Source organism: Medicago truncatula, chromosome 6 (assembly GCF_003473485.1).
Source record: "Medicago truncatula cultivar Jemalong A17 chromosome 6, MtrunA17r5.0-ANR, whole genome shotgun sequence".
NCBI lineage: Eukaryota > Viridiplantae > Streptophyta > Magnoliopsida > Fabales > Fabaceae > Medicago > Medicago truncatula.
In genome coordinates, this window is record NC_053047.1 from 2203661 (window position 1) to 2219816 (window position 16156).

The following is a 16156-nucleotide window of genomic DNA, read 5'->3' on the forward strand; positions in this document are numbered from 1 at the left end:
AAGAAATGAAAATGACCACACAACCCTATTTTGTATCTCTAGTTAGAAAGCCTAAGGTAAAAATATGTTTAATTAACTGGTGCAAATGATTGATGCGCGATATATGTCTGATCGAGTCTAGTAAACCTTAAAGTAGTGAATTTGATCTATACTCATTAAAATGTTTTTTTTCTTATTTTTCAAATGTTCCATAGTTTTAAAATGTATTTATACTACTTTGATTTTTTTTAGTGCTTCTATAAAATATAAGCTAGACAATCACTCATCTCAATCGTGCTCATAACCATTAGAGTGTAGTGTCTTATCTATAATTACACATCTAATTCACGCCAACTTTCGACCAAGTTAGCAACCAACTTTCAAAAAATTGGTCAACAAAAGTTAATGTATTTAGTTCAAAAATTGTATCAAATACATCAATTTATGTTAACTAATTTTTGCTTATATATTGGGACGGAGGAAGTATATAACAACCCTTTCCCATAACTTAATTAAGTGTGGAACAAAGATTTTAGTTTCTATTTCTAGTTAACGATGAAGCACATAAAGAGCCGTGATTCCATCCACATCATCTTGGTTTAGATTTCTCCTTACACCTGCCCAATAGGGATACATAGCTGAATTTTGGTCAGTACTGTGTGCAAGCCCTAAAAGGTGACCCATTTCATGCAAAGCCACAGTTTCCAAATCAAATTGTTTTGTCGTAGCCGTTGGTCTTTGGAAGGGATTAGATTCCTTCCCCAACAATCCAGCATGAAGACCTGAAATAATTTTTGTTGTAGTTAAGCACGCATAACAACATGAAAATCTACAGAAAAGTTTGGAACAATTTCAACATAAGCGAGCATTAATTAAAAGTGTGTTTATAAGTTGCCCACAACAACAACCAAGCATTTTTTTATTAGTTTTTGTAGGTCTTCCTCTGCCTCTACTAATCAGTCGACCATCCTCATTCTGATCTACCCTCCTTACTATAAAATCTATGTGTCTTCTCGCTATATGTCCAAACCACCTAAGTCTGTACTTCTACCATCTTTTCTGCTATAGATGTTACCTCAACTCTCTCTAATATGGTTATTTTATAATCTTATCACATCTTGTCTTACTTACACATCCAACATAACATCATTCATGATTATAAGCCGTTTAAATTTTGATACATAGTTAAGAAATGTTATCAGTATCATAGAATTTATAAAACAAAATATTGCATAATTTTCTAACATACCTTAATATTTCTCATGCTAGTATATATTTTTTTACTAGATCTCTCATTTTAGTTCATAATTGTAAAAGAAAAAAGTTGACAAAAAATTTAATATTAGTCAAGGGTATTCTAATAGAAAAAATAATTCATATTTTATTAAAATTATAAACAACACACAAAATGATTTTTTTTTTCTCTTTCTAAAACCACTTATAATATGAAAAAAAGAGTAATTAAATTTCAGTTTATATACTAGTTAAAGAAATGATAAAAGAGATTAATATTGTATTTTTAATATTTCTTTTTTTATTAGATGAAATTCATGTATTTTTCAACAAATTTATGTAGTTCTATTTTAGTATTGTATTACTTACCAAAGTTATCCTCAAGACTTGTGGGATTGTTGGTCCAGTTTTCGTCTCCATCAAAGTGGAGTCTTCCATCTTCTGGAGGAAAAGTATGAGCTAGAACATTTCCTGGCCCATCAAAAGGGTAAACATCACCGTGATTACCACGGTGAAATCCGATCTTTATATCGGCCGAGCCTTCATCCCCAACTTCCGTAAATGTGAAATCACTAACTTCCGACCAACTTAAAAACGCATTCTCACACACTTTTCTCACAACATCCATACTCAACACATCAACACTTGATTTATACATGTATTTCAAATTCCTTTTTGTGTCACTCCATTTTGGTGAGTCTTGGAAGAAGGCATAGCTTGAAGACATCTCTAAACCATTTTGTTTGTGACTATGTTTTGGTAAATCAGGGACACCACAACGTGGAAGACTCAAGATTTTTATGGTTGTAGTGTCTACACGACCAGTTACATGTAGGTGATGGTATGTTTGAAAATCTTTGAGGGCAAATTCCAAGTTTTCATCAAAATGGTCGTTTAGAGTAGTGGAAGGAGTAGCGTCATGTTGAACATTTAGGTAGCCAAATCTTTTAAGGTAATTTTTGAGTTCTCCAATGCCTTTTTGTGTTTGTCCCTTTTGAACACCTTTGAGGTTTTGAAGACTTTGGGTGAATGAATCCTTGGAAGGTTTTATGGTTCTTGACTCAACAATGGAAAATGGATTTTCTAAAAGGAGTAATAAAAGGAAAGAGATTGAAAGTTTAGCGAGATTAAGAGCCATATTGGCACTATAGTGTGATATTAATTTGCTCTATATATGATTGTTTTGGGTGATAAATTGGATGTATGGGTATTTATACACAAATAAAAGACATGTGTTGCATGATTTCGGTGGACTAGTTGTTTAACTTTTTTTTCTTTCAAAAATGCATGTGATGCAATTAATCATTTTTTGTTATTTGGATTAGATGCCTTTTATTTTTAAAAATCCATAATTTTATATAGCTCTATGGTAATTTGTTAGATGGATGGAATAGATGAGTGAATGAATTGAACAGATGATGTAATAATGAATGAAATTGCAACCCCTATCATTGATACAGTGATCCAAGAGCACAACAAAGACCTCACAATTTCTTAAAAATCTTACCAATGTACTCCTAGCGGTGTCATATATAAGATTTTTTTTTTTTTAATTTATTGAATAATTAATGTATCTGATTTATAATATAGATCAGATACATTAATTATTTAATAAACCTAAAAAAAGATGCATTTGCTTATATATGAGATCGAAATAACTTTAAGGTAATTTAGTGGATGGATGGAATCAATGAATGAATTGATGGAGTATTATAAAACCTATAATAATCCTAATTTGCCTTGTTGGTCATTGATAATATTGTTTTATTTATAATTTCATATTGTAACATTGTTGATTTGCACCCATTGCTTCAAATTGCTAAAAGTTCTTATGAGCCCAACTCAAAAAATTAGTGAATTAGGGCATTTACACATATAGTTTTTTTTTTTTTTTTTACAAAACACAGTTTTTTTTTTTGTTGAGGGAATATACACATATAGTTATTGGGGCTTTAATTTCCATCAAAAAATTAAAATAAAATATAGTTATTGGTGTAAGCACCAAGAACAGGTTATCACTATGGTGCAAGCCCAACTAATGATGAATATTAGTCTCCTTTTCCTCCATTTACAAGCTAATGGAATCAACCTCAGCACATTAACTACATTGATAATTAGAAAATGGATACACGACACATATTTAAATTTAAATTTAATTTACAGCAACCAAAACAATTATGTCTTAAATTTGACTTTACCTGTATATGTGATGCAATGCATAGTTAGCTTCGGTTAGTTGAATATTCTGACCAAACAGGATCTTCAATTTAATCGAGTTTTGTACACTTGGAAGTCGAAAATTGCTGTTCACACTTCAAACAAGGTTGAAACACATTAGAAAAAGACGTAAATGTCCATCAGCAGTTAACTACTGTCGGTTAAAATTCATCGATAATCAACTGTCGATGAAGTTATATTGATAAATTATCAATGTTTCATAGCATTAAGTGAAGTGTGAACAACATTCTTTTTTCTTTTTTTTGAAAGAACTTAAGAACATTCTTCTTGAAAGTCAAAGCTTCCCCCTCTTTGGAAGGCTATTATCATGGGCCTTCACAACAATTTGGGTTATTGTTTAACACTTTGACTAAAATTTGTGAGGGTTCTTCTAGGAAAATTGTTATTCTCTCTTTGATTTTTGCTCATTTCCACCTCAATTTTTTTAAAATAACTTCAACGTGAGTTAACTCACGCTCTTTAGACCTAGTGTGAGTTAACTTACGTTGATACCCAGCATGAGTTAACTCACGCTGAGTTCTGATATGCAGACAAAACAATATTAAATGTTTCAAACCAAGTCATTAATGATCTGTAATATATAAACACTCATAATTGATCTAAATTACATCAATTCAACAACATAAGTCACTCATAATACTTATCATAACATAATCCTTCATAATTGATTCAAATTACACAAATTCTTCATTACATACACAATTCACAAAAGATTGAATTTCATTAAAAGTGCAACATTATCGATTTTTTTGAATATATTATACTATTACACGTCAATACATATATAAACTTCAATCGAGTGGACACAAAGATGTAACATAGTATTTTCAACCATCAACTTGAACATGTAATCTATATCGTTATCATCATGAATAACTTTTGGAAAATAAATGTTTTCGAAATGTCTTTGTAACGCCCCAATTTTATTTAATTATTTTTAGTTGATTTTTAGTCTTTTATATGATTTTAAATGATTTATGTTGATTTTGTGGTGTGGTGTATTTTATTAAATGGTTATTTTCATTATTTAATAGAATAAGTGGAGAAATAGAATTATTTTGGAGTGTGGGAGTTAATTAGGATTTAATAAAAATTAAGGGAGTTTAATGAAATAAAGGGGGAATTATAGTTTTGGGAGTTAGGAAAAGAAAAGGTCAGAAGCAGTTTTACGTGAAACAAGTTTTGGGAGAGAAAACCAAGCCAAGGGGAGAACAAGAGCAAGAGGGGATCGATTTTGCTGTAGCTTTGTTTGTGCAATTGAATTCAGGTAAGGGTGAGACTAACTCTCAATGATTGTAATATATAACTTCTGAAAATTGATTTAACATGAATTGTTCTTGAAATAGGAATTGGGGAATTAGGGTTCTAATACTGATTTTGAGTTGAAAAGTGTAGGAGACATGTTAATTATGCTTAGAATCATGTTTAGATCATTTTCAGGATTTAGTAACATTGTTGTAATCAGAATTGGGAAAGGTTGGGAGTTGTTAGAGAGAATTTGAGAGATTATGCAAGATTGTTGGAATGAGCTGAATTGTTGTTGTTGATGCATGTTTTATGTTCCTTTAGATGCCTAATTGTATATTGAACCTATAAACATTCTTTGGAAACATGTTTGGGCATTTGGAGATCAAAATTGGGAGTTTTGGGTGAAAAATGGGTGAAAACCGTAACTTTTGTTCTGCAGAATTTTGAATGGTCGCTTAAGCGACGCTGCAAGCGACGCTAGTTGCTGTCTGATGAATGCATGCGCTGTAAGCGAGCTGGTAAGCGTGCAGTCACAGTAGCTACTGGAATTTGGACGCTTAAGCGTGCAGGTAGACGCTTAAGCGAGTAGTTCTTTTTCCAGCACTTTTGGAATTTTGTTCTGAGCTTCCTAGGGTCAATCTGAACTTCTTAAGACACTTCTTTTAACTTGTATAATCATTAGTCTCATACTTAATCCTACTGGAACATCTCCTTGAATGAAATTTGGACTTGGTTTGTGAAATCAAAACTTAACTTTGAAAATTGCTCAAGAACGTTGACTTTTCCGGAAAATGGGATCTTCAAAGAAATGGAATGGGATTAAGATAGAATAGAGATTATATGATTACTGAAAATTGTAGTGATTGGTTTCCTTGAGTTTTATTTGGTTTTGGTTTTGAAAATGGATTCTAGAGTGTTTTACCCTAACTCGCCGTGGCGAGTAGAGGCTCTCGCCTCGCGAGTTAGTGCTTGGTAGACTGCCTTGTTTAGGTTTCTTGTGGCTATGTCGCCCAGGTGGTTGTGAGTTGAACCTTGGGATATCAATGAAAGTTGTATAGGATATTAATTGATGATGGGTGAAGCTGATTATGATGAATGGAAGTTATTTTTAATATGATATAATCAATTACGCATTACTTGGATTTATATGGAAATGTTAAACATTGTTGAATTGCATAAGATATTGTTATATCACATTGTTTATATACTGTTGGTGTTGCTGTTGATTGAATATGATTTGATGCTGATTGTTGGTTTATGCATAAATGCATTCCATGGGATTATACAAGATGTTGATTCAGGTTGTAAGGTTGCAAGTTGACGTTCTAAGTAACGGAGTCATAGGTTGTTGGTGTTGACCAAGTTGGGGAGTAAGTCATAAGTTATTATGCACAGTCGTTATCGTTGTTGTTACCTATATTGTCGTTGTCGTAGTTGAGTTGTATGTTGATATACACAAGTTGAGTCCTTTCATGATTAGGAAACCGTTGAAGGCTTATGCCCTGGAATGCTTTGTCATTCAAACTGTTGAGGGCTCAAGCCCTGGAATGCCTTGTCATTCAACTATTGAGGGTTCATGCCCTGGAATGCTTTGTCATTCAAATTGTTGGGGGCTTATGCCCCGGAATGCTTAGTCATTCAACACGATGGAAATGGTGTTACCTCGATGTTGTTGTTGTCGTTGTTGTTGATGGAGAATTTGTCGTCGTTGTCGTTGATTGTATTGTTGTCGTTGTTGTAGATGGAGTTGTTGTAATTGTTGTTGTCGTTGAGTGAGTTATTGTTGTGGTCGTTGATTGAGTTGTTGTTGTCGTCGTTGGTTGATTTAGTAAGTGTTTCTAAAGATGAAGAAGTATGAATATTATTGTTGAATATATGCTGCTAATTATGTTATTTAATAAGTTGATGATTTATATATCTACTATTATTGTTTGTGAATCTCACCCCTTCTGCTTGGAATTGTTGCCCTTCGTATGGGTAACTTGCAGGTATTGAAGCTTATTAGAAGTGGTGGCTCAAGTGTCTTAGGGCTCTGATACGTAACGAGATGGGAAATTGTTGTCGTGTTTTCATTCCTTATGTATCATTATGAAACTGTTGATGTTGAATTTAATCTTTACAGATATTTTGTTGAGGCCGTGTGCCAAGGTTTTATTGGAAGTTGTTTAATGTTGAAAAATACTTTCCGCTACAATGAACTGATATTTTATCAAAGTTGATTTTAATAAATAGTACTTTATTCTATTTATGGATTTTTGAAAAGCAGTGTAGCATGCCCGTTAGGTGTTAAACTCTGATTTACTTTTATATTTATGTTGTTGGGAAAACGGGGTATTACAATCTTCATCTTTATCCGTCCCCAGATTTACGCATGGCCAATGTACAAATACATGAGATGATCTTTGATTTTCACCAAGATGGACAAAGTATCTCTTTAGTTGTATCTTCAACTCATCCAATTTGTTATCGGGGGTTAAAAAAACCTTAATCGTTCTCTTGAAGGTGGAGTACCAGACATGATCTTCAACTTCAACTTGTGCATCTTCAGATATGTTTCACTTCACAAAAGTTTAAGGAATAACAAGTATGATAATAAAATCAAATGAAAGATAAAATAAATAGTTGAATAATTGGAGACATATTTTTATAAAATGCAAGCAATAATAATAACGAATTAAATTGTTGATGCTCCGTCTATCACAAAAAAAGTCATATATTTATATAATCTATATAATGTTAGTTACATATTGGCCACAAAAATTGACGTTTCATAATCAACCACAAAAAATATGTAGGTGTAATATCGATAAAAAAAAAAGATTAACATCGACAAAAAAATGTCATATCTTATTTAACTAGCTAGTGATAGGGAATCATCTTCATCTTCTACAATTACTTCAAATTCTCCTCTTGGTTTTTCGAAAGCGGGAGTGTAACAATAAATTTGATTAAGATGATTTGTTGATTTTTTGGGCAGTTTCTCGATCTTAGATATGTGTGGTCTTTGAACAAAGATTTTCTATCCATAAATGCAAATTCTCAGCATCACCAATCTTGTGATTCTTCCATTCCGTACAAGCAGTGGTATTGGACAACATTCTTTCTTATAAACATGTATAAAGTGGTTTGGAATTAAGTCAAACCACATGATGTGGGCATGTGGGTTAAGTGTAGAGCTGTCAAAATAGGCTGGGCTGTACGGACTGACCCGTTTAGCCCGATTAATTATAGGGCTTTTTAGCCCGGCCCTAAAAAGCTCGGTACCCGTTAGGGCTAGCCTGAACGGGTCGTGGGTGTAACGCACTCTTTGAATTATTTGATTTATTTAATTATTTAATTGAGTCTAAAATTTATTAAGAAGAGTTTAAAATATATTTATTTGATTATGTGATTTATTAAGTGGCTTATGTTGTTATTTAATAGATTAAGATTTGAAAATAGAAATAAGATTGAGTTGAGAGTTTGTTATGAGATTTTAGAGAGTTTTGGGGGAGAAAGAGAAATAAGATAAAATAGAAAAAAGGGTTATAAATAGGAGAAACCTAGTTTAGAAAAAACATAACGTACGATCAATTTTGGAGAAAAGGAAGAAAAGGCCGAGAGGAGGGAGAAGACCTAGGAGTGCTGCGATTTTCATCTATAAGGTAAAGGTGGGACTAACATTCAATAATCTTAAGTCATTGATTCTGAAAATTGAATTTAACATGTTGTAGGGTTTAGTTTTTGAGAATTTGGGAATTAGGGTTAAAAGTGATTATTTGATGATTTTCTAAAATAATGTTTTGGGTCAAGTTTTATATGGTTTTGAGTCTCTTTTGATGTATATAAATGTTTAGACAAACTTTTGGGATCAAATTTGGGCATAGGGAAGTTAAAATTGGAATTTTGGGGTGAAAAGTGTGTTTTTTCCCGAGTTGCTCTCTGACAGCATGTCCTGTTTCATGTTCTTGCGTCTTTTTCACACGTTTCTGTTTTGAATTAGCCTTTGGTGTAAACATGAAAGTTGTAGATAATTGTGTTAGCTTTTCAGTGGCATCGGTTTGACTTGAAAATGAATTTTGGTTTATGAGTTAAGGTCAAATTACTGCACGTAGGTCACAGTGAATTTTTATGAATTTCAGCACAACTTTGTCCGAATTTGAAATGAAAACTGGTATTGATTGGTACAGAATTGGTCTTAGGTGTAAACACGAAAGTTGTAGATATAAATGTTAGCTTTCTAATGCCGTTGGTTTGACTTCAAAAGGATTTATAGAACTAGAGTTATAGTCAAATTACTGCACGTAGGTCACAGTGAATAATTGAATATGATTGATGAATTAGTATATGAATGTATATGTTGTGAATACGATATTGTCCATGACTGATGAAGTGTTATATGTATATATGATGTTTTAAGATGTTGATTATTATTTGATGTTGTTATACTGTGATATAATTGTATATGCATTACTTGAATTATATGTGAATAATTGAGACGTTGTTGACTTGCATTTGATATTATTATGTCATGTTGTTTTTGTATACTGTTGTGTTGCTGTTGTTATTTAACTAAGCTGCATGAGTCGGTCTAAGTTGATTAAGATGATGAAGTTCCAAATTATTGGATTATATAAGAGGTTGTCGATTTAAGATGTTAAGAGGTCGAGTCCATGCATTAGCATTTCATTGTTGGGGGCTTGATGCCCTGGAGCCTTTTCTCAATTAAGTTGAGGTCTTGATGCCCTGAGAGCCTTTTTACGCTCAAATAAAGTTGAGGGCTTGATGCCCTGGGAGCCTATTTACGCTCAAAGATTGGTACCACATGCATGATTAGAAGATTAAGTTGCATAGTCAAGAGGTTAAGTTGTCAAGTTGTCAAGTTATCAAGTTGTCGAGTTGTTAAGTTGTTAAATCATGAAATTGTTTAAAGCTGTGATTCTTTATATGAACTATTAAAGAAGTGAATTATGATATATTATTATCTATGATGAATATTATGATGATTACATGATGTTGTCTATGAGTTGTTAAATATGATTGATGATGCTTATGTTGTTAAATGTAATTGATGAATTATAAGCTTAATATTATTGTTTGTGAAATCTCACCCCTTCTGTTTGCCCACCATGGGTAACTAACAGGTAACCAAGAATAGTTGATGTCGTGTGAGCTTTCCTTCTCGTGTGTCTTAGATGCTCTGATACGTAACGGGATGGGAACTTTGTTATTGCTTTTCTATTCCTTACGTATTGTTTTTGAAGATTTATGACTATGTTTTTAGATTGGATTTTTATGCGACATTTATGAAGAGGCCTTCGTGCCAAAGACTGTTTTAGTTATTGAAATAAATTCCACTGCGAAGTATTAAAGATCTTGTATTTGAATTTTAAAGGATAAATAGTTATTTATTCAGTTTATGATTTTAAGAAAAGAATGTGACATTTCGTTTATGTTGAAAAACTCTGATTATTTATGCGAAATTTTTATGTTGGGAAAACGGGGTGTTACAGCGGGTAGCCCGTATAACAAAAAAATCCTATAAATTATATATATTTTTTTAATAATTCTTTTACTTAGTTGATTATCAAAGTAAAACAAAAGTGAAAATTCAATGAATTAACACAAATATAAATGTAATATTAAATTATATTTACTCGTTTCCTTATTTATAGTTTTAAAGATCGAATATATAAATATTTAAACCACAACATATCTAATTTATTTAAAATCATTTTCCTCGTCGTTTTAGTTTACGACGTTTGTACGAAACGTTTACAATTTATTTCTGTGGTAGACATTATTTAAACATATTAAAAATATTATAGGAGTATTTTATAACACTTTTAATACGGGCCGACCCATTTAGCCCACGGCTTGTGTAATATATTTCAAACCCGTTTTTCAACCAAGCTTTTTGGCTCGGCTTGATAAAGCCCGAAGCCCGTTAGACCCGGCCCTAAACAGACCGGGCCGCCCGTTTTGACAGCTGTAGTTAAGTGGTGGAGCACCTCAGATTGGGAAAAAAGTCTCACATATACCTCTTTTGAAATTTATCGTCTGAACAACTCTATTGTAACAAGTTGCAACAATGTGACCCATGCCTGATAATGTCAACTACTTATATAAGTATGCAATTTCACCACTATTTATGGGAGGGTGTAAGCCATTTATGATATATTCGAAACGCTCCTCCGAACCAAATATCGAATAATAGTCAATCTTAATAGTTTTCAACTCATGAACAAGTACACTACGAACCAATGCATGATTTTGCTCATCCATACCCATGTGTCTAGCTATAACCCAGTATCCACAGTTATCACCCCCTTTAACAATCACAATATTTTCAATGTACGGTATCATGATCTTTGGAATATGTATAATGTATGGTAAATCCAGATCCAGGTGTATAGTAGGCATTGAAACCAGAGGGTTCAACGAATTGCCAATACATGCACTTTTCCTTTTTGGAAATGATGACTTAGTTTGTGATCGTTGGCTATCGAGAAATTGGGAACCTACACGCTTCCACATAGATTGACACATCAGCGGGAATTAACTCACACTACGTATAGGGCTCCAAGCTGACGAACCACACATCAAAACCAGCAAAATGTAAAGGTGTTAGACGATGCATTACCTGATTTTTGACATTTGATTAGCGTAGAAATTCGCTTGACATTTTCTAATGATTTGATCCCAAACTTTTTCACCAAAAACTCTATTTTTGGGTGTTTTGGAGGTGAAGAGGGAAATAAGTGTGTGATTAAAGTGTTAGCAACTGGTTTTGGCATTAAAACAGGAAAGATCGAAACGTAAGTTAACTCACGATGAACTTTTGATCGTAAAAATATAATAAAGACCACTTTCTTTACATTCTAAAATACTCATTCTTTATCTAAGAATTAAAAAAGATATAAAAAACAATAGCATTAACAAGTTTTGAGGGGAACAAAAAGAGAATTTCAAGTGGTGTGTAACAAGCTTATCACCAAACTTTTAATGAATACTTTTACATGTTACCGTATAACATCTCAACACACTTATCTATGAAATTGGCTTTATTAAAATTGATAACTTTTAATGAATACTTTAACATGTTACCGTAACATCTTAACGCACTTATCTTCTTTGCGACAAGTGTATGCCATAATTACTTGATGAGCAAGGATAATATATAAATACATGACGGAAAGATTTATGCCAACAAGAGACAAACATATCAACATTGGTAAGTCGAGCTTGGCAACGTCTCATGGTAAAATTAAAATTTTGCATATCGATGTAACTTAAATTAAATTTGACATTTCCCTACTTTAAAAAATATGTGTGGTCCAGTTGTGGAAATCACATCAAACTTGTGAAGGAAAAAAAAAATATCAAACCCTGGCGGCTATAAATTTTTTTTGTCTTGGCGGTGGAATCTTATCCTTGCACATCAAGTTTTAATATCTAGACTTTTATAATATGCTCCATGTGCAAAAGTGAGCAGCCACGTTTGAAGAAAAAATCGTAGTGCAGATTAGAAATAATATTTCTTTATTTAAATTAACAAGTACATTATAAAGAAATACAAATTAATATTATTACAAATGAAAAAATATGATTTGCGATCAAATTTAAAATATTCATTATTAATAACATAAAATCACAAAATGCCAAAAAATAAGGTTACAGTATACAACGTTAACAACCTTAAATATATCGATAATTAAAGTTGATATCTCAATCTTAATCAAATGCATAAGATAGATTTAAATAACGCTAGTTAAGACGACGTACAAAACAACACCATATACTAAGACCGCAAATTCACAAAAAACATCAAAGAAAAACATAATCTATATAAAAATAGTTTATGGAAAATGCTAATATGCATTCGTGAGACCTTCTTTAAAGATTTAAAATGGTAAATTTTTATAAAGAATAATTCCTTAATTTAAAATGTTTAAAGAGTATCTTTCAAATATTTGTTAAGTATATTATCCTTGCACATCAAGTAACTTCATTGCCTATTATTGAAGGAGAAAGAATCCAATAATACTCTGACATGTTTTGGCTCTTCTTCCTACAGTAAGCCACCGTTTGACTCTTCTTTCAACAAAAATGGCAAATAATGCATGACTCACACAAATCCTTATAAAAGCAAGTATGGTATTGGTCCTTTCAGCACCACAATAATCAACCAAAAAATGGAGTTAGTCCTAAACTACCTTAACATCACTACCATAGCACTAATTTCTCTAATTTCCCTATTTTTCTTTCTATTTCGTTTATCCAAAGTTTCTCATACCAAAAACCCTCCTACAATTCCAGGGTCATGGCCAATACTAGGCCATCTTCCACTAATGAGAAATACACAAACACCCCACAAAACCCTAGCTTCCTTAGCTGACAGATATGGACCCATATTCACAATCAAGCTAGGTGCTACACATGCTTTGGTACTAAACAATTGGGAATTAGCCAAAGAATGTTTCACCAAAAATGACATAGTTGTTTCATCACGCCCTAAACCTGTTGCAGCTGAAATCATGTCGTATAATCAAGCTTTCATTGGTTGGGCACCGTACGGAGCATATTGGCGTCAGTTAAGGAAAATTGTTACCATGGAGATTCTCTCTAAGCACCGCGTTGAACTTCTGAGCCACATTCGTGTTTCAGAAGTTCAATCTTCGATTAAAGAACTCGTTAATACTTGGTCCCATCAAAGTCAAGCGTCAGGGCAATCTGAACCACTCAATGACACTAAGTCTAGTACTAACGACTATGTGTCGGTCGAGTTGAATAAATGGTTTCAACAATTGACATTAAATATGGTACTAAGAATGGTTGTTGGGAAGAGATGTTTTGGTGAAGTGGAAGAGAGAAATAAGGAAGAAGCAGCAGAAATTTTGGAAAATATAAGGGATTTTATGCGTTTGATTGGGACATTTACTGTGGGAGATGCTGTGCCATTTTTAAGGTGGTTGGATTTAGGAGGTCATGAGAAGGAAATGAAAAAATGTGCAAAGAAATTTGATATAATGTTGAGTAAGTGGTTAGAAGAGCATCGTGAAAAGAAGGGTGTAGGTAGTGATGATAAGGTTGTGGGGGAAAGAGACTTTATGGATGCTATGCTTTTAGTGCTTAATGACAAACCAATTGAGATGTTTGATGCAGATACCGTAATCAAAGCAACAACTATGGTACGTATTTAATACTCACTCCCTCGGCCATTTTTTACAAGGTCTTGTTAACGAGTGTCTCGGCACCCTGATTCTCAAATTTAAAAAATATTTTTAAAAAAATTAAATGTTATAAATTTTATTGATTACACAAATTTTCATAAAAATTTACTATTTATGGTTGTTAAATGTGTTGTGGAAGCACTCGTTAACATTTTCCTTTTTATAAATTTATGTCGGTTTTTCTGTATAGAAAGTTATTTGGGTACACGGTAACCTATTTAACATCGTGAGAGAGATAGAAATAAAGAAAGTAAGGTGATGAGTAAATAATGTGGTATGAAGGGAGATATAGAAATAAAATAATAAAAGTGTTGAATGAATGTTTAATATTTGTATGGATGTCTAAATATTTGAGTTATTTTTTTTTTGAGAGAAAATATATATATATATATATATATATATATATATATATATATATATATATATATATATATATATATATCACATGAGAATGGGTTTTGTATGTGAGAATGGTGAGAATGAATTGCAGTAATTAGATTAAATTTAGATGGTGGAGATTTTAAACTTCAATTTAAACAACACCTGCATTGTATTAATTCTCATCAACCCATTTTTTTTATCTGTTCAAAAATAAAAAATAAACAATAATAATTGTTTGCATATATTTAGAAAAAATGATGTGATAACTAAGTAATTTCATATATAGAAATCATACAATACAATGAACAATGTTATTAGATATATGTATTTCTTTTTTCATGAGATTTTTTTTTTTCTCTAAATTTTTTGTAACACCAATACAAATTTATGTCATCAACCGCTAAAATGTATTTCTTTTTTTTAGGAAAAAATGTATTTTAAAATAATTCTTATATTTAGGGAGAATTTTTTCCATAAGATGCTTATATAAATTGGTGGGTGAGGGATAGAATATTTTAATTTAGTTTAAATTTATAATTTTTTCTCCTAAAATAACTTTTTTTTGACACTTTTATTGCTAACCAATCCATATGATAAGCTACTTTTTGTATAATTATTGTTAAAAAATTAGGTTGTTTAATTAATTGGGGATATTCTTATGTAATTTGAACTTTTATTTGTAGGAATTGATCATAGGAGGAAGTGACACAACCGCTGGAACACTTACATGGGCAATGTCTTTACTATTGAAAAATCCTCATGTACTGAAAAAAGCAAAAGAAGAACTTAACACACAAATTGGAAAAGAAAATTGTGTAAGAGAGTCAGATGTTAATAAATTAGTATATCTTGATGCTATAATTAAAGAGACACTAAGATTCTATCCACCAGCTCCATTTTCGTCACCTCGCGAATTCACAGAAGATTGCACAATAGGTGGATACCATATCAAAAAGGGAACTCGATTGATGCCAAATCTATGGAAGATTCATAGAGACTCTAGGGTTTGGTCAGATCCATTAGAATTTAAACCTGAAAGGTTTCTTACCACTAACAAAGATGTTGATCTTGGGGGTCAAAATTTTGAGTTGTTGCCATTTGGAAGTGGAAGAAGGAGGTGTGCTGGAATGTCCCTTGGTTTGCATATGCTTCATTATATTCTAGCTAATTTCTTGCATTCTTTTGATATCTTGAATCTATCTCCAGAATCAATTGATTTGACTGAAGTCCTTGAATTTACTAGCACCAAAGTTACTCCACTTGAGGTTTTGGTTAAACCTTGTTTGTCTCCAAAATGTTATGAAATCATGTGACTCTAGTTGTTGAAGAGTCTCACATCGGACAAAATATGATATGAGTATGTGTTTATAAGTGGGGATAATCCTTACCGTATAAGTTAGTTTTGTAATGATGAGTTAGACTCCAAATTTCAACAATAGTGTTTGTTAATTGTGTAATTTTTTTGTTTTCTATATGTCGTGTGTTACAATTGGTTATTTAGTGATAACTAACCGTAGTTCTCAATAATTTTGTTTGTTAGTTGTGTACTCATTTTAATTCATCTGAATAATACTTGTTACTTTGGCTACAATTCTTTTGAAGATCAATGATATTTTGATGTAATTGCAAATTAAATTTTCTCATAGAAATAAGTGTTTCACTTCTTTGTCACCATAAAAATATATAGTTCTCTATTTCTCACAAGAAACAATAGAACACGTTAAAATATATTGGCAGAAATATATAGTTCTTTATTTCGTCGCGCTTTCGGACCACCTATGCAATAAATAAATTGGTAGAAATGATCATGAATAACCTGCGTGTCGACACCACCAAAACCAATCTAAGCGCGCACCAACGGCCAA

The 16156-nt window shown here is 32.1% G+C and overlaps 2 protein-coding genes across 2 annotated transcripts; one reads left to right on the plus strand and one right to left on the minus strand.

Annotated features, from left to right (window-relative positions):
• Positions 1-147: 147 nt before the first annotated feature.
• LOC11428439 (metalloendoproteinase 1) lies at positions 148-2404 on the minus strand. The gene is made up of 2 exons (XM_003618301.4): positions 1582-2404; positions 148-761 (listed from the first exon to the last, which is right to left on the minus strand). The coding sequence occupies exons 1-2, from the start codon at positions 2348-2350 to the stop codon at positions 529-531; spliced, it is 1002 nt and encodes a 333-aa protein (XP_003618349.1). The 5' UTR covers positions 2351-2404; the 3' UTR covers positions 148-528.
• A 10303-nt stretch (positions 2405-12707) lies between these two features.
• Positions 12708-15882, plus strand: LOC11424803 (cytochrome P450 82A1). The gene is made up of 2 exons (XM_003618303.3): positions 12708-13868; positions 14975-15882. The coding sequence occupies exons 1-2, from the start codon at positions 12801-12803 to the stop codon at positions 15602-15604; spliced, it is 1698 nt and encodes a 565-aa protein (XP_003618351.2). The 5' UTR covers positions 12708-12800; the 3' UTR covers positions 15605-15882.
• Positions 15883-16156: the final 274 nt, after the last annotated feature.

Coding starts and splice junctions, on each gene's coding strand:
- LOC11428439 (XM_003618301.4), bottom strand. CDS start 2,350: ATGGCTCTTAATCTCGCTAAACTTTCAATCTCTTTCCTTTTATTACTC. Junction 762..1,581: donor AAGTCTTGAGGATAACTTTG/GTAAGTAATACA, acceptor AAATTATTTCAG/GTCTTCATGCTGGATTGTTG.
- LOC11424803 (XM_003618303.3), top strand. CDS start 12,801: ATGACTCACACAAATCCTTATAAAAGCAAGTATGGTATTGGTCCTTTC. Junction 13,869..14,974: donor TAATCAAAGCAACAACTATG/GTACGTATTTAA, acceptor TTTTATTTGTAG/GAATTGATCATAGGAGGAAG.